Source organism: Melopsittacus undulatus, chromosome 8 (assembly GCF_012275295.1).
Source record: "Melopsittacus undulatus isolate bMelUnd1 chromosome 8, bMelUnd1.mat.Z, whole genome shotgun sequence".
Taxonomy (NCBI): Eukaryota; Metazoa; Chordata; class Aves; order Psittaciformes; family Psittaculidae; genus Melopsittacus; species Melopsittacus undulatus.
Genome location: NC_047534.1, coordinates 30,648,514 through 30,666,870, shown reverse-complemented (window position 1 = coordinate 30,666,870; position 18,357 = coordinate 30,648,514). Strand labels below are relative to the sequence as shown.

At 39.5% G+C, this 18,357-nt stretch overlaps 1 protein-coding gene across 3 annotated transcripts; it reads left to right on the top strand.

Moving 5' to 3' along the window:
* The first annotated feature begins 3,653 nt into the window (after positions 1-3,653).
* Positions 3,654-9,325, top strand: MSTN (myostatin). Of its 3 annotated transcripts, none has more exons than XM_005145581.3 (3): positions 3,654-4,027; positions 6,133-6,506; positions 8,746-9,325. In XM_005145581.3, the coding sequence occupies exons 1-3, from the start codon at positions 3,655-3,657 to the stop codon at positions 9,124-9,126; spliced, it is 1,128 nt and encodes a 375-aa protein (XP_005145638.1). In that variant the 5' UTR covers position 3,654; the 3' UTR covers positions 9,127-9,325. The 3 variants fall into 3 exon arrangements, with proteins under 3 accessions (XP_005145638.1, XP_005145639.1, XP_030901719.1); XM_005145582.2 differs by having other exon boundaries at positions 3,655-4,027; positions 6,430-6,506; XM_031045859.1 differs by having other exon boundaries at positions 3,655-4,027; positions 6,265-6,506.
* The last annotated feature ends 9,032 nt before the right edge of the window (positions 9,326-18,357 follow it).

Below are 18,357 nucleotides of genomic sequence, written 5' to 3'. Positions count from 1 at the left end.
GAAGTGTTTGGAAATCTAGCCTACAATAGGATGAAGTTGTCTGATTTCTGGCAAGATTATAACCCATGTCCCTCTCCTTCCTTGCCTCTCCTTCCTACCCCTGTAACTCTCCCTTTTCTCAGAAATGTCCTGGTTCCTTTCCATGTCTTGGTCCACCCCCAGAACAAGCTCAAATCCCATCCTGCTCCCTATGTTTTCTGGGTTGCTGGCCCAGCAAGGGGTGACACACTGTATATGGTCCAGAGCTATCAGCATACTGAGTAATGATGAAGAAGCACAAGCTGATTGGCTAATTAGAGGCTGCCAAAAAGGATGGGTAATGGTTGGGCTCTGTTTGCCTTCTCCTCAGGGAGGGCATTAGTAATCTCCTTTTCCTCCACAGTCACTGTTTTTCCATAAAACTCACGGTAACACAGTGTCTTTGAAACCTCTCTGTTGCTCAGATTTGTTGGGGATGGGTTTGTGGTTTTTCCTCTTTTTTTCTTTTCAGGTTTTCCAATGACTACAATAGCTCCTGGTGGAAGGGGGAAGGAGGGGAGAAGTCGACAGGTAGACAGATATGTGTCTTTTTCCTTTAGAAAGGAACATTCTTACATTGCTTGATTTTGGGGGCCTGAGCCATGATCTTTGAATAGTTAGGATTGGGAATACTATTCACTATTGGCAGGCACGGCGGGTAGAATGACACAAATCCCAAAGATAATATTAAAATGCCATAAAGTTCAGTAAGATTTGCATTTCATTTTTAACTCTTCTTTAGTTTTGCTGGTGGTAATGTGCTGGATTTTTCTGGGGTTTAAGTTTTTTTAGGTTTTTTTTTCCCAAATAAATTTTTGGATCAACTTTTACTTTCTCATTTTATCACTTTTCCCACCTCTGTCACCTAATTCTGTAGTCATTGCTTCCCAATCCCACTACAATGAAAGTCAGATGGAGAACCAAATTGCATATTGTATTATTATTAACAATGAAATTAAATCCTTCAATAGCTCCTGATCAAGTGCGACTCTTTAAGCTCCCTTTCACATTCTTGCAGTTTCATAGAAAGGAAAAAGCTGGCAACAACAGAAGATGAAGAGAAAGGTATTCCACTAACAGCTTAGAGTTATTCAGGGCATGTGGATATGAAGTACTCTTTATGAGGGAAATGGAATAAAATACTGCTCTTTGTTATGCAGCTGCTGGTGAATTCTGGGGCACTTTTGTCATCCTGATCAATCAGTAGTCCCTATGTCACCACTCCAGCTGCTATTGCTGCCTCCTACTTCGAACTAGCGAGCAGAGCCATGGTGCTCAATAGGCTCTGTTTGCCACCATGTGTCACCTCGGTGGCCAAGACCAAACTCAGCTCTTGCTCAGAGTTCACAGGGGTTTTCACTTTACAGAAGATGACTTTGGTCTTGTGGTCATAAACAATTGGGGTGGGGGGTGGGGTGTTTGCAGATTAATGGAACTATTGCAGAAGATAGGAAAATAAACCAAGAAGTTCTGCATGCCCATGGTGAGCCACAGTCGGAGGGTGAAGACCTTGAAGAAGGAGCAGGCCAGGTACCAGCATGGCTGCTGAGCCCTGGGTAAGCTGCTGCAGAACACATTCAACAAGGAGTCATGGTGCTGGAGGCATTGCTTTGCGGAGAATTTCTCTTGTCCCCTCTCCAACATGAATGGCTTAAAGCCATGGTCTGCCAGAGCATTTAGTTACACTGATATTAATCATCGTTTCCACCTGTTTAAGGATAGATCATTGTTCTCTTTAAAACTGTTGCTGATGTGAAACCTGGTACCTGTTTCTACCTGGGGGTAGATTCCCTTTCATGCCCAACTTGTTAACTCATTCTGGTTTAAAATAAAAAATGATAAAAAATAGTTTTATTATGACATTTACTGTCATAATAGTGTACAAACAACAAAAAACCCCCTACCTAAAACCCCCCAAAATCACAAGCAAGATCAGTGCTTTTCAAAAAGATTCATACTGTGAATCATCCTATGCATCTTCCATAAAAATACATTTCCAGCACTTGAAATGCACTAGAAGTCTGTTTAAAATATGTTATAGGCACAGCAGGCAGTCACCACTGCAACTCAAATCTATCCTGACTTCTAGTTCCAGTGAACCATGAGCCAATTTATGTTGCCACATGTGAAAAGTAGCTGCAGCATACTCTTGTATAAAAAGCAAATGCCCAGGAGTAAAACTGCTTGCTCTAAATGCATATTTTGGCTGAAATCAGAATACGAGGGTCTGACCCTAAAGCCATAGGCCTGGAATATGTGAGTGTGATACATCTATCACTTGCATCAACTTTACACCAGGGTAGGACAATCAGTTTTAATTGAGTACTCATGATTTACGTCACTGGTCATGAGCTGAATATTAGGCTCAGTTCTGTGCTATGCAATGAATTTGCATGCCCTAGAGAGGTGATACAAAACAATATGAATGACCAAGCAGAAAGAAACTCTTTGAAAGTATTTTTCCATATACCAGTGCTTTTCTTAGATGCACATGTGCAACCCCCCCCTGTTTACCACGTATTTTAGTTGCACTTAGAATGGGAAGAGAAACTCAGTGAGAAACTGACAATTCAGTCCTAAGTTATATTGTATGGAATTCTAGGATTTCCCTTTGCTGTAACATACAGATCCCAAATATACAAATATATACAACATATACAAATTCCAGGGTTTCTGTTTGCTGTAATATACAGCCTGTGGTGACCAGTAACCCCCAGCCCCCCCAACTGTGAGTTCCATAATTCTTGCTAACAGCACATCAAATATGAACTACATCACTGTAAGATTTTATGAGCCATAACCTGCAAGTATAAAATCACATCTAGATGTATCTCTAATGCAGAAAACATATCAAAACTGTGATTTAAAAAATATAAGCAGAATACAGGGAATTTGCAAGTGTTTGAGTAGAAAGCAAAAGAACACAGAAAGGTGTCACTTAAGTTGGCATAATACAGAGGCATTTTAAACAGAAATAGAAGATTACATGGAAAAAGAAGATATTGTAGAGATCTAAATGCATATATATTTATGAATATATTTTAGTTGCTGAACAACATAAGTTAGTACTGTTTGCAGTGCATTTCTAAAGTATTTTTTTTCCCTGCCTGCTAACAGCAATCCCCCAGGGTTTTTCATTTAAATAGCAGAAACTTTCAAGTCAAAAAGACTGGTAGAAGCCTGAAGGAAGTTTAGAGAGAGGTCTGTCTTGATTCACAGTACAAGTACACGGTTGGTATATATTTAAGAATGACAGTGCTGTCTTTCAGTACTGCTGCCTACAATACTTGGAAATATATCCTTTCAGTATGCAAAGACATATCCTCTATGAAGCACCCAGATAAATCAGTTCACCCTTGGCTGTAACTAAATGCTGTCTAGTGACTTGTGATCGACAGGGCTTTACCCTCTGACAGCCAGATTCATTGTTGGGACAGCAACCAATCGTCGGGTTTGACGACATGAGCCTAATCAAAGTTGGAGTATAAAAAGCCCCCTTGGAATATATAAGGTACACCAGTGTGGCAAGCTGTCTCTCAGATTGCATTTGCTTTCACGGATCTGTTTAGTCCTGAAAGGGAAAGGGGGAGGGGAAAGGAAAAAAAAAGGGAAAAGCGCTGCACTGAATGTGAGATCATGCAAAAGCTAGCAATCTATGTTTATATTTACCTGTTCATGCTGATTTCAGTTGATCCGGTGGCTCTTGATGACGGTAGTCAGCCCACAGAGAACACTGAAAAAGATGGACTGTGCAATGCTTGTACGTGGAGACAGAATACAAAATCCTCCAGAATAGAAGCCATAAAAATTCAAATCCTCAGCAAACTGCGCCTGGAACAAGCTCCTAACATTAGCAGGGATGTTATTAAACAACTTTTACCCAAAGCTCCTCCACTCCAGGAACTGATTGATCAGTATGACGTCCAGAGAGATGACAGTAGTGATGGCTCTTTGGAAGACGATGACTATCATGCCACCACCGAAACGATTATCACAATGCCTACAGAGTGTAAGTAACCCTGCTGCTTTCGCCTCCCACCACTCCTCCGAGAGAGTTCTCTCTCTGCTGTGGAGCCACGCAACTCCTCCTCGGGCTCTCCCAACAGGCTGCTGGCTGAAGTCTGCTGGAGGGAGGGAGGAGAGCATTATTACTAAAGAATTTGAGCCAGGTTCAGATGACCGTGTTGTGATCCTTTGTTTTACTGTTCTGTTTTTGGCTCCTTGTAACATGTATGCCCTGTAGCACTTAGGATTTGCCCATTGCCTTAGAGAGCAAAGGGAGATCTGCAGTTTAGTTGACTTCGTTATCTGCAGTACCCAGGGCACAAATATCACAAATATAAAGAACAAGTGCAGCTAACGAGATAACTACGTATTTCTGAGGGAGGTTTCACTGGCCAGCACTTTTAGAAGCAATAGAAATCAGCAGAAATGCAGCTGAGAGCACCAGACCTACCTAACTGCAACATGCTACAGCAAGTGCAAGTATAGAGTTAAATTCTTGCTTCTTTGCTGATACCATAAACTAGCACCACCCACCTCCGAGTTAAAACTATATATTTAAAGGAAATATGTGTGTAACAGATTTAACTGTTAAAATGTCCATGCTATAGCAATCAGGTCCAGTAGCCATGCCAAAGAAGAATGAAGGCATTTACTGAATGAGCAGATTCTGAGTTATCTTCTGAGTGCTAAGCATCTGCTATGGCTCCTATCAAGTATCTTTTGCATGGCTAATACTGTAGTATCTTATGTTCTTCATCAGCTAAAGTATTTGGCTATGGCAGCTGGTTTTTTAAATAACACTTACGAATATGATGTCGAAAATTAAAAAGATGACGGGTCATATATGGCATGTTAGCAGCTACAGATATCATTACAATATGCATACTAGAATAATATCAGCTGCTCTAGCCAGCTGTACTTATCGATGAAGTAACTTTATCTGTAAACTTTTTCAGCTCATTAATTAGCATGTACTTAATGGCAGCATATTACTGCAGCCTTATCACAAAGTTGAGGTCTGCCAGCATTTTTATCCGAGCCTATTATGTCCAAGGCTTCATAACAGTTTTTAACTAAATCGTTACATAATTACAGTGACTGAAGAAAAGTCATTGTGCTTCATTGATCCGAGCTCATTTCCTACTCATTATAAAAAGCCCTTGAACTATTTTAAATGCACTAAAGAGACAGGTATCTTAAGTGGTGAGATTTATGAATGTTAAAGCCCTGCACCATTTAAGATTAGTATTACCCATTTTATCCTGGCATGGAAAGACATTGCCATGACTAAGTATGACAGCTGCTTCATAGGCTACAGGAAGGAGGAACGCAGCACTGCATGTGACTTTCCTATAATATTAATCAAATGAAAACAAAATGATCCTTAGATTAACACTCTTAAGTATTTTTTCCCCATTCAGAAAAGAAATTAAAGCAATTGTGTAACTTGCCCATGGCTGCCTCTGATTATATATGTAGCACACTAAGGTTATTTGGTAAATTAGGAATAGCTATATGATAGCTATGAACACCTAATTGAATCAGCTTATGCAAAGTTGTTATTCTGCATGCATTATGAAGGTCCTCAGATGATGACTAGCAGAAGTGAGTTGGTAGTAGTTACTGTGCAGTCGAATAGGCTCTGTCCTCTCCCCAAGTAGTTTTTGTTTGGGAAAGAGGCTTTTTTGTAGTTGTGCAGGTAGGCCCACAGCACTGATAGGTCCTCTACAGTGTTTACCTTCTTGTGATTGCCTATCATTTCCACGTTTCAGCCTGAGCATTCCTCCACTCTGCTTAGCCTGTGGAGAACAAGGCACCAACTAGAGTTAGAAAATTATTAGCCAAACCTCATTTTAGCCTGTTTACAAAACAATCATAGTCACACAGTACTACTTTTAGATGATAGCATAATGATTTCATTGACATTCATTAAATTTGCTGCAAAGCATAAACCAGAGAAAATGAATCAAGTTCAACCCACTTTGTCACTGATACTGTTTATATCATATTTTAATCTTCCTACATGGAAGAAAAATAAAAATGGGGTTTATATATGAATATTTCTTTTTGTTCCCTGTTCAGTAATCTGTTCTTTCCATTCATTTGTAGCTGATTTTCTCGTCCAAATGGAGGGAAAACCAAAATGTTGCTTCTTTAAATTTAGCTCTAAAATACAATATAACAAAGTAGTAAAGGCACAATTGTGGATATACTTGAGGCAAGTCCAAAAACCTACAACAGTGTTTGTGCAGATCCTGAGACTTATTAAACCCATGAAAGACGGTACAAGATATACTGGAATTCGATCTTTGAAACTTGACATGAACCCCGGCACTGGTATTTGGCAGAGTATTGATGTGAAGACAGTGTTGCAAAACTGGCTCAAACAGCCGGAATCCAATTTAGGCATCGAAATAAAAGCTTTTGATGAGAATGGACAAGACCTTGCTGTAACTTTCCCAAGACCAGGTGAAGATGGATTGGTAAGTTTCTTAAGAAAAATCCAATTTAAATATCTTGCATTTTATTGGAAAGCATTTAAATTGTGTTTGAAGTATAAGATGGAAGTATTGTTCAGGGAATAGAAGTCCTACGCATCCAAATCTTATGTTCTTTGCTCTCTGATTATGTCAAAATCAATAGCATTCCTGTGCCTCTGTTTCCCTGTTTGAAAATTTGAGACAAATTGCAGTACTTCAGAGCAATGTTAAGAGGCATTAACTAGAAAATGTTTTGGTACTGATGGATGGTATGATCAAAGCAACATTATTTTCAAATTTGAGAGCAAAAACTACTTAATAAGCAGTTATTTTACATAAAGCTAAAAGAATAGTGGTTACATTCTTTCATTGATAGGAAAGATGCCTCCGATATTGCTGAGAAAGTGAAGGGGTTTCTCCCTACTCTGTATGCATATATTTTCTATTAATAATAGCAATAATTATCTACGTTTATGAAGGTGAGAGCAGATCTTCCTAATGTTAAATTCTGTACCTTTCAGTATGTGATGAAGTGCATCGTTCCACCTACTAGAAATGTTTGAATAGAGTAATTCTGCTTGATACAATAAATGAGTTATTATTATAAGAAAGAGCATAAAATAACTATCTGGTTTCTTTTTGCAAGTACAAATTAAACCTGAAACATACCAGTTAAAATAAAGCATTTTCCTTGTTATCTGTTTCTGCAAATCACAACTTGTAAAAATTCCTGAGTTTATCACAACCAAGAAATCCCTCTTTTTGAATAAAAAAGGATATTTTACTTCTATGCAGTAGGTCAATCAGTTTATCATAGAATCATTTTGTTTGGAAAGGACCTTTAAGATCATTGAGTCCAACTGTATTTATGTAGCTGTGTAACGTTTAACTTTGTAACAGTATAATGCAGTTAAAAAGAACCTGAAGGAAAAACACTGTGGTATGTTAAGCATAGATCCAGTATAGGTGTGGATCTCCCATACTTGAAATAGGCAAGCTGGATATCATGATAAGGAATAACCTCACCACCTCCATCCACTGAAATGATGACCCATGTGGATAACACATGGTTATCATCATCGATAAAAACAAACTGATTCAGCAGCAGGGCAGGATTAGATGCATGGCTGATAATGGGAGAGGAAGTTTCTTCTCTTCCCTCTGGCTCCTATCCAGCAGCTCCCAGTACAGGGACACTCCTCTCACCAAGCCCCTCCCCATATCATTTACCTTTGGGAGGAGCATATACAGCAGCTGGACAACTTGCAGCTATAGAGGTGGGTATCTCGGAAGGGACAAACCCACGTAACAACGATAGCTGGGCTGCTTTGCACTCATAAGGAATGGTCTTCCTTCGTGGGGCAGCTCAGTCAGTGCCAAAGCAACGCACAGGACTGAAATCAGTGTGTGGAAGGGAGGAAACTTCAGGAGCTTTTTCAAACTCATGATGGTGAAGGTTGTGGTTTGTTTCTATTCTCAGTTGGTGACTGTGGAAACACACCTTCAGCAGGAGACACGTGGCTCGGAGACCTGCCAAAAGTACATTCCTGGACACAGGGCTCTTTCAAGAGTCAAAATATTAGCTGCCCCTCCAAATTCAGGACAGCAAATCCAGCCATGTGGCAGAGGGGAAAGTTGTGAAGTACAAGTAACCTGAACTAGCAGGAGGAACACTTATTTCTACTGCCAATGCAGTAATTCAAACATGACAGCAACTTCTTTCTTTTTGGTCTGGACAAGAAGCCTTCCTCATACCCAGAAAGCCTGAACTCAGTATTATTTTAAATGGAGGGAATTTCAGGGGGATTCAGAAAAGGGAGACCAGCAGCAGTTAGTTCTGTCCTTTAAAATGTTGGGAGTTCTGTTCTTATTTTGGAGTTTAAATCAAACCCCACATCAAAATAAAAGCCCAGCATCCTCCAGAATTTCTGAAACATTCCTGTAGCAGTTAACAAAAATGGTGCTAGCACTGAGGTAATGATGATTTCAGGAACAGATACCCAGGAATTAAAGCTCTTTATAAAGGAACAGGAGGGAAATGCTGGTCCTCAGCATGAAAAATTGGAGTAATCCTTGAGCAGAGATCAGCCATAGGAGAGATTTGCAAGAGGACTCAGTTTTGTTTAGAAAATATGATTTGAAAGTGTTAATTTGATACATCTATGTCTGAAATATTTGCATGTTTTTAGTGAATTTAGGCATACCTGATTAATGGTTCTGATTCATTCTCCTCTCCTCACAGAACCCGTTTCTAGAGGTCAGAGTTACAGACACACCGAAAAGGTCCCGCAGAGATTTTGGCCTTGACTGTGACGAGCACTCCACAGAATCCCGATGTTGTCGGTACCCGCTGACAGTGGATTTTGAAGCTTTCGGCTGGGACTGGATTATTGCCCCTAAAAGATACAAAGCAAATTACTGCTCCGGAGAGTGCGAGTTTGTGTTCTTACAGAAGTACCCACACACTCACCTCGTGCACCAAGCCAACCCCAGGGGTTCGGCAGGCCCTTGTTGCACACCCACCAAGATGTCCCCCATCAACATGCTGTACTTCAACGGGAAGGAACAAATAATATACGGCAAGATCCCGGCCATGGTTGTAGATCGCTGTGGGTGCTCATGAGGTCGTCGTTAGATCCACCACTTCGTATATTGTGGAAGCTACCAAAAGAAAAAGTTATACCCCCTCACCAACCAGTCTTTGAAACTGTGAAGTTACGTACACAAGGCATTGCCGACATCCTACATACTGTATGATAGGCTATCGTACAGATTCAGTGCAGCACCAGCTACAGAATGTGAACTAAAGGACGATAGAGTTACCTGACCTGGCTGGCTTTGAACCAGAGAAACAGAAAAACTACAATCAAAATCACCGGATTTAACACACAAAGTTCTTACATTGCGAGGGAATCAATATTCAGTCATTCAGACGCAAATTTATATGCAGGTTTCAGTACATTTTGGTAATCAAAAGCAAGCTCCTTCTCACCTGAGGACAGAAGGAGAGGGCTTTTAAGTCCATTTCTTCACAGCTTCACTTAATATTGTATTTACAGGAAAATATATACTGGTTACACATACACCACTACACAATACCACCAGAATCATCCTTAAACACTTGAATATATAGTGCAGAATTGTGAAATGTATCAGATGAAATTCCACATACATGGACAAATCCTGAAAGTAGGGATGGCATAGTGTATTTAGCGTGTTTCCATTCCTTCTTCTCACTAGTATATTAGTAATCAATGGCAATGGTGCTACGTAAGCAGGTTGAGTAAATAGATAGTTATCTAAGTGAAAGAATTTAGATTAATAATGAATTTGCCCTATCCTCAGGTACACTATTCAACATTCACAAGAAATAGATATTTTTTAAAGGAAAAGGAATAGTTTTCTAGACGTAGTAAAACAAAAGGCAGCAGAGAAGTCTAACATTCAAATTGCAATCCCACATTATAACCTGCCTTTGCAACATTACCATTTGCACTATGATAAACCAATGCAAATAGTTGGTTGCTACAGATATTGTTTAAAAAAACCACTTTGATATAACTGACTTATGTAATATGTATGCATCAATATTTTGTAAATAAATGTTTATTTTTTAATCACTGTTGGTATATGTTCATCACAGGAAAAGAATAACTTTAATCTGTACTTTAATAAACAAAAGCCAATATTCTCTTCATAATATAATTTCCTGGCTTTTAACACAAATAATATGTAGGAACAATGCAACAAAGTAAACCATATGTTGAGAATTATACCACATTTTATATGTTTTTTACATTGATATGAGCCATCTGTGATAAATGATGGGTGTTGACATGTTTATAAGGTTCTTTGGGTTACTGTTTTTATGGTCATTTTGATCCAGAACTGAATTTCCATACTTTGAATGTTATGTCCATAAATAATGATGATACCACAAGAGATTGCTAATTAAATACATTTTATTATATTTAAAAGTTTGCAGCAAAGCATTATCTTTATTTGAGCAGACATACTACACAGATTTCCACACTAATTCTATACATTTTCCTACAGTAAAGAAATTATTACTTGAAATTAAAACCAAAACCTATTTACTATAAAGTCCAGCTTATTTCACATGTGAAATATAACTGATATAACAGGTGTTTGTTAAGACAACAAAATCACTGTTAAAACATCTTCATGTTAGTGTGATGCACATTTCTGTTTTACTCTAGAATTCAGTTTTAAATTCTCCTTTGTGTAAAATCACCCTCAAACTGCAAAAGTGCTCAATTTTCTTTCCTTTTCTTTCTTTTCTAGATTTTCTGCATAGGTGGTAAATATTTTGTATTGAGTTTTCTACCTTTTTTATTTTATTTGTATGTAAGGACATTAAAATGTAAGCGATGAGGTTTGAAACTTAAAAGCTAACAGATTTTCTACAGTTTCTTTTGAACAATTAGGAGTTCTGCTAAAGCTGTGTCTGAGCAGATGTTCAGCTTCTCCTAATGCAGTTCATCAGAGCAGGTCTCTGCAGCCCTTAAATACGTTTTCAATTTAGTTTCCCACAAAACACAATCAGAGTGAATAAATGTCAGCTTCAAAGCTTTTAGAATACAGAGTCTTGGTGAAGCCACAAGAGGTAGAACACCACAATTCCTGCTTCTCAAAAAACACTTTACAAAATCTAGGGAGAAATCCTAGCTTTGTTGAAGTTATCGACAAAACTTCCACTGGCTTTAAGGGAGAGCAACATTTTGATCCTTGACTTTTAACTCGTGACATTCAGGCACCAAATAATCCCATCCTGCTCATATAAGCTATGAATAGTATCTCTCTGCATGGGGCATACCAAAAGCCTCTTATACTGTTCAGAGATTTAAAATTAACTTCCATTGTATACCTCCACTAGCTTGAATGGGGTCAGTCTATGGACCCCATAGCAACAGCCACAGAGATGTGGCAGTGCGGATTTTGGAGATGATCGCAAACAAAATATGTCCCCAGCCTGCACCAAAATCCTGCTACAACACCTGCATGATTATTTTTCCCCATGATAGTTAAACTAAAGCTAATGCAAATTCAGGTATCCCCCCATTTAAGTGACATCATTGGCTGCCCTGTAATAACTGTGATAATAAATGTGGTGCACAACTGATGAATATTTTTTGCTTGGATTATTGAAAATAAAAATAAACAAAAATGAGAAAAGAAATAAAATTATTTTCCCAAATCATCTACTCCAAGCAGCATTCCGTCTTGACATTCAGGTAAATTTCAATCCATGGAAGTCTTATGCAGTATGGACCTTTCATATCTTGCCAAACTTGCAATTATCCTAGAGCAGTGCTGGCTCCCATGTTTTCAAATCATCATAGAGCAGTGCTGGCTCCCATGTTTTCAATATTGATCTCACATACAAGTGGGTACCCCAGGAACATGCATAGGTCTTTGGTTCTGTTGATTTTAGCTGATGAATTATTCATAATTAATGTGTTTATTAGCAATGAATTTGAGATGTCAATGATTCATTCAGCTGTTATTGTTACATCCTCGTATTTCCAAGGCTTAGATCCTAAAGACTTCAGCAGCATCTGTGTTTTGTGTGATGCTCAAACTTCACCATTAAGCTGTGTACCCAGAAAGACCAAAATAGGGAATGAGGGTTAATTTCTGAGAAATAAATAGCCTAATTGCCTTGCCTGGCCTTTTAAGAACCCACAGGAATGATACAGGTAGAATCCAGCCTTTCAAGGCAATGCTCAGGTACCCCAAGACATGTGCACACCTGCATTGGGGCAGTCCCTCATGTCATCAGGATTCTGTTTCAGATCTTCCTCTAGGCTCTACTATCCAGCTGCTCCCCTTTGAGCATGAGCCAGTCCTTTGCCAGTGCTATTTCACCCCTAGCTCTTACCCAGTTACAGTTACACTTTGGTTCAAGTAATGCTTCCCCACCCTTTACACAGCATCTCCCATCGCACTCCAGCCTATGTCCATCCTCAGCTCAAAGCACACTCCATGCTTTGCCCCACACCGCCTTTTGGCAATGGGAACCCTGCAGTTTTGCCCTCCTGCCTATTATCCAGCTCCAGTGCATCCTGCTTCTGCTGAACGCTGTGGTTTTGGGGGGAAACCTTCCAGTATGCTCAAATGGAGCCTTGGGGGAATTCACCAGCTGACACAAGTTATCACTGTTAAGCATATGTGAACTGCAATTTTTCACAGATGTACTGTTTTGCTCAATATGAGCAGATTTCAAAAGAACAACTAAAGGCCAAATCCATTCACAGCTTTAGGTAGCTTTTCCTCAATTCTGTGCCGCCTAGGTTTGTTTTCTGTGGTTGTTCATTGGTGTTTTGGGATTTGGTGGTTTTTGTAGGGATTTTTGGGTGGTTTCTTTATTAATCAGGGACATTATTGAACTGGCTCATTCTTGGATGTGAACCAGCTCTTTTGGCTAAGAGTCTTTAAAAGAAATCAGCCTGAGACTAGGCTGGGACCGTTCAGTCCAGGCAGTTACTCTCTGTTAAAGTTACAGCAAGATAAAGCAGGGTATTATAAGTATTGGATGGACAAATGTGATAACCAAATGAGCCCACCTCCACTTATAGTGAATAATAGCTTAGAAAAATAAGGAAATGGGTTCCAGAAGGCACTCACCAGAAGCTTTACATGACAACTTTATTTCAAAACAACACTGTACCTATGTAATTTAGAACAAAAGTCATTAAGAAGCTTAGTTATCTTTTTAACTCACCTAAGTTAGCTGTGAGCTTGCACTTTGGCTTCACCCCTACAACGCTAGCAACAGAACGTAGGTATCTGTACAGTGATATAAAACCAAAAGACACAACAAAGAACTACCTAGCAAATTACTAATGCAACTGCATCTGCTTCTCAATGCAATCTTCCCTGGCCAGCAGTAAGACTATAACTCTCCCTTCAAATGCATGTGTAGCATATTTGCATCCATAAAAATGTTAACAAGCTCTGGAAACACTAAAGGGCCAGTTTTCAAATTAACAAATGTTACTGTCCACAAGTCAACCTGAGATATATCAGTTTTTAATCAAGAGGCTATTTGCACTTTAAATCTAACTATGCATCCAAAAAGGATGTATAGGCCCTAAAAGCTATTACCTTTTCTCACCTTTCACACATTTCTCACCAATAAAATGTCTTTTACTTATAAGTCAATAACGGAGTTTAATTCCAGAAGTGTTGCTTTACCATTATATTTCTCTTTTTTCCTTGAGTCCATAAAAGTAAAGCCAATCCCTCTTCAATGCATCTTATGTTCCATATTTCACCAGGAAGTTTAACAAGAGCCCTGAAAGTTTATGATTGTATGGGAGAAGTATCTGGGAAAGCATTACAGAGGCATTACTTGGTAGGCAGCTTCCACAAAAATTAAGAAAGGCCATTTGGGAAACAAGTGTAACACAAACAGAACAACATACTGAAGTCATGTAAGGTGTAACGTTCTTTGTAAAGCAGTTTTGTGCAAAGGATGGTCTGCTGCTAGGTACTTCAAGGAACAAAGCATAACATAGAAGATGAAATTTAAAGGAGTTAAATAATTTGATGGGGTGTAAACCAAATCAGCAAGAAAGATTTTTATCTTCCCAAATCCAGGATGATACTGGAGGCATCTGCTAAACTCTGACTTCCTCAGCTTTAAGAATGCTTAAACAGAAATGGTCTCTTCTTTGCAAGATTAAAGACATTTTAAAGCAAATCTACCTTAAAATGTGTTGCATCATAATCTGAATAGGTATCTATCCAAAAATATAATTATTTGTTGCACAGCCAATAGCTTGCAGTTCAGATTATTTGATTCATGAACTCTTCCTATGGAAATGCAGTCAAAACTGTTTTTTTCCCCTTCATTATTTTTTCACCTGGGAGAGGAGCAATTACCTTCCCAACCTAGCAACAGCTCTCCTACTTTTCCATCATCCTTTTTCATGCTGTTCATCAGGATTGGTAAGGCTGACATATGAAACAGCAAAACTGACCACCTGGCTCTCATGCCTTATAGCATCAGGTTGCATCTTCTCCTCGCGTGCAGTGCCAGGTGGTTGGAGCTGGAGGCACGTCAAACACATGCCTTCAGACTGAGCTCAGCTGCCTACTGTATGCTGCTGTTGCGTGGGATAGGGCAGTCTAGGTGCTTGCCCAGGGGAAAAGCAGCCTGTTGCTTCGCTGCTATAGGTGACACTTACTGCAATACACCGAAGCTTCACCTGGCTAGGGGCCAGAGGTTTCTGTTCAGCTGCGTTGCAGTGGGGAATGACAAATCCCATAGGCTTACAGTAATGATTACTGCATGCTCAGAGGTACTAGAGGTTGCTCCAACTAACAGCAGCATAACTTTATCATAATACAGTATTGTCCTTCTAGACAGAAACTACTCTAAAAGGGCACTGAAATTGGGCTATTCTCCAATGCAGAAGCATTCTTCTAAAGTCACATCACAACATGCAGCCACAGCATCAGATCTCATCTGACTAGAGCTCCACTGATTGTTACTATCACATAATCATGTATGACAATTTTTTGTTTTTGGTTTTAAGTGTATCTCAAATCATGCCCCTAGAAGGTACAACACAATCCTCAGTTATCTGTTGTTTGAATTAGATACAGCTGAACTTCAGATCTTTAGCTGAAAAACAACCAAAAATTGGTTCCACAAGTTTCTGCCCGCTGTGATTAAGAAGGAGCTTAGTTAGAACAAAATGCGATTACTCAGTTTTGGCTGTGCAGCCTTGACGAGGCTTTTCCAGATCCGCTCCCACGGACCGTAATTCTGGTTTGGAAGCCAATTGTTCCTTGGCAGCGTTGCCATGGATCTCACGCAGAGATTTAGCAATACATTCTCCACCAGCTAACAAAAAACACCAGCACCTCCAGTACACCCACAGCTTACTTATACCGTAGTTTATAAGTTATCCATACTGGAACCTGCCCATTACAATGACAGGAAGGGGGGAATGCTGTGTCAGTTGAGATTGAGCTCTTTCACTGTACCTGAGACTGTATTTTCACAGTAAAAAGTTAAAGCTTCCTGTAAGCAGAATATGCAGTTACAGACTAGACAGATGTATCTGAGCTAAGCAAAATCTACTTGGTGCAAGAGCAATAGTCAAGATGCAGAAGCAAAGAGTTGGATGTATGCTTGTGAGTCAGCTGGACCGAGCAGCTGAGCTCTTCTTGCTAGAGCACTGAATCAGCTGAGGCTGGTCTAACACCTCCCCACAAGCCTCACAGTTTGTTCTTTCTAGTCATCTAGAGAGAGACAAAACTACCCTGCTGTGTAAGGCACAGATCAAAGACAAGACAATGTGGTTAGTACTATAGCAGCAAGGAAGACAGGTCTCATTCACACCCAAATGTGCCACCATGTGCACACAAGGACCTGAGCTCCCCATAGATATTTGACCTACCTAGTTTCTAGAAGCAACACTGACTTGGTTTACTAAAAAAAAGGTATTGAAGTCTCATTTAAACTGAGTAGACAAAAGCAACTTGGCCAGCAGGCTTGATGTGAACAGAGTTCTAACTAGGTTATTTGAGGCATGGAGTAAGGGATTAGGGGAAGTACGCATGGATGGAAAGGTGGTACTGCCCCTGAACAAGCTGCAAGTCCATCAGGTCCATCTCCAGTTCCTATATGCAGCATCATGCATAGAGGGAAACATGCAGCTGGATTCCGGATTCTCCAGGCACCAGCAGAGCCACTGAGATCAAATTGTCCCTCAACAAGCAAGACATCATGGTGTCTGTTATGCAACACCTAAACAGGAAAATGCAGAAGCCTTCGTTAAAGAATATAAATGAAATTTCATAGTCCTATGTTAACAAAGGGACCTCAAATGCCCCATCACTGGCTGGAAGGGCAACACAGCAGGGAACCAGGAATTTCAGAGGTTTCTAGAGGATGCTGGAGATGTGTGTGGGATGTGCTGCAAGAGAAAGACCTACCAATGGCTCTGCTACTCCCATCTGGAAAGAAATGTGATGACTGAGGATAACTTGTAGGAACTATGAAGCAGTGGGGCAAGGGAAATGAGAGAGGCAAAATAACAGAACAGTGGCCCTGGGCTTCTGGCTTGTTTCAGCAGCTGGCTGGTAGGATGACAGAAGAAAGCTGCCCTGAAAGGTGAAGGGGCCCAGAAGAACCTCCTGACCCCTGAGGACAACCTCCAAAGAACCTGGGAATGGTCTTGCCTGGTGTGTGCAAAGAGAAGTTTCTATTCTGTAGAAGTTACTACTATCATTATGGAGAGCAACACACACCCCACCCCCCCTATAATAATAATAAACACTCAATATTTGGACAGCTGTTTCTTTAGCTGCAAAAGTTCTGGGTTCTTTCTTGCAGACTCAAGGAGGCAGAACTAATGGAGTCAGTGAAATGATTTAAAATCTCTTTTAGAATATTTTTTCTATGTGCTGCACCCATCCAAGAGTGCTAAACAAATTGAAACAAGCATGAAACTGGAAAACTGAAACAGAAAGCTCAAGGGGAATAATTTAAAGAATTACCTTCTGTCCATTTCTTGAGCTAAAGCATAAAGTTTTCATAACCAGAGCAGTTCCCATACATCTATAGAAGTATGACATGACAGTAATAGAAAGCCATATCAAACGGCATTCTGTAAAAGCATCTCTTTCACTTCACTGTATTACTTTATAACCTTTAGCACAATCAGACCTTTTATTTCACAAATCACAAGATAGGTAGGCACTTACAGCCATCTTTATGGAAAAATAAAGGCCAAATTTTCTTCTATAATAGTCTAATGCTTATCATAACAAGAGAAAAAAATCCAAACAAACCCACAGGAAAACCTAAAGCAAAGCCTAATTTCAACTACCCTTGCTTTCCTAAAAGCTTGTGAAACTTTAGCAAAATCAAAGTGTATGGCATTAACATGGAAATCAGAATCGGGCACCTTGAATTGCCAATGGTTTTCATTACTACTGAAATGATGACAGAAAAGTGTTTACTGTGTCTGAAAAGCCGCTGTTCCACTGGTCCTCCTACTGCACTGGGGCGTCTGGCTTGAAGCTTGTGTTTAATAGAGTAATGCGTTTTACATTCTACAAAAAAAAATACAAGTTTTCCATTATCCTACAGATAATATCCAGAAGATGGTGTGAAAAAAAAGTGTAATAAACTACTGAGATAACTCTCTCCACCTTGCACCTGAAATTATATTTTCTCTAAAATCAGGCAAATACTATCTCAAACATGATGAACTTTTAGAGAATGAGTAACATGGTAACTTCTCCTCTGGGACTTGAGGAGGTGACATATTCATGGATCAGCATCTGTGAATTTCTCCTGGCATTAATATTCTCTCTTTACTACAGATTACAGGATAAGAATGTAATGGAATAATATTTAGAATCATAGAAGCATTTTCCAAAGGACATTACCGAAAATACCTTTTTCCAACCCAAACCTTGACAACCTGACAAAATTTGAAGAGTAAACTCGAAACAGACATTTTTAGATAGTTAAGTCTAATACATAGATGCCTCTCACAAGCACCTACATCGCTGTGTCAGGATCCCCAAATGCCTAAGTCTTGTTATCCCGATCACCATATCTGCTCAGCAAAGGTACAACTATACAACACAGAATTCTGATCCTTCTTTTTTACCTGTGTTGTGCTCCTGGCTTCTTGTTTTTCTTATTTGGTTGGGTTTTTCTTTTTTGTCTGTGCTTCCATTTTTTTGAACAGATGGGGAAGCCTTCTTAATTGTGTGTTACTTTTCTCCTGGATAAATGCACTCTCAAGCTATGGGATAACTCTTCTGCTACTTAATGTGAAGTAAGTAATCATATCTAACTTGT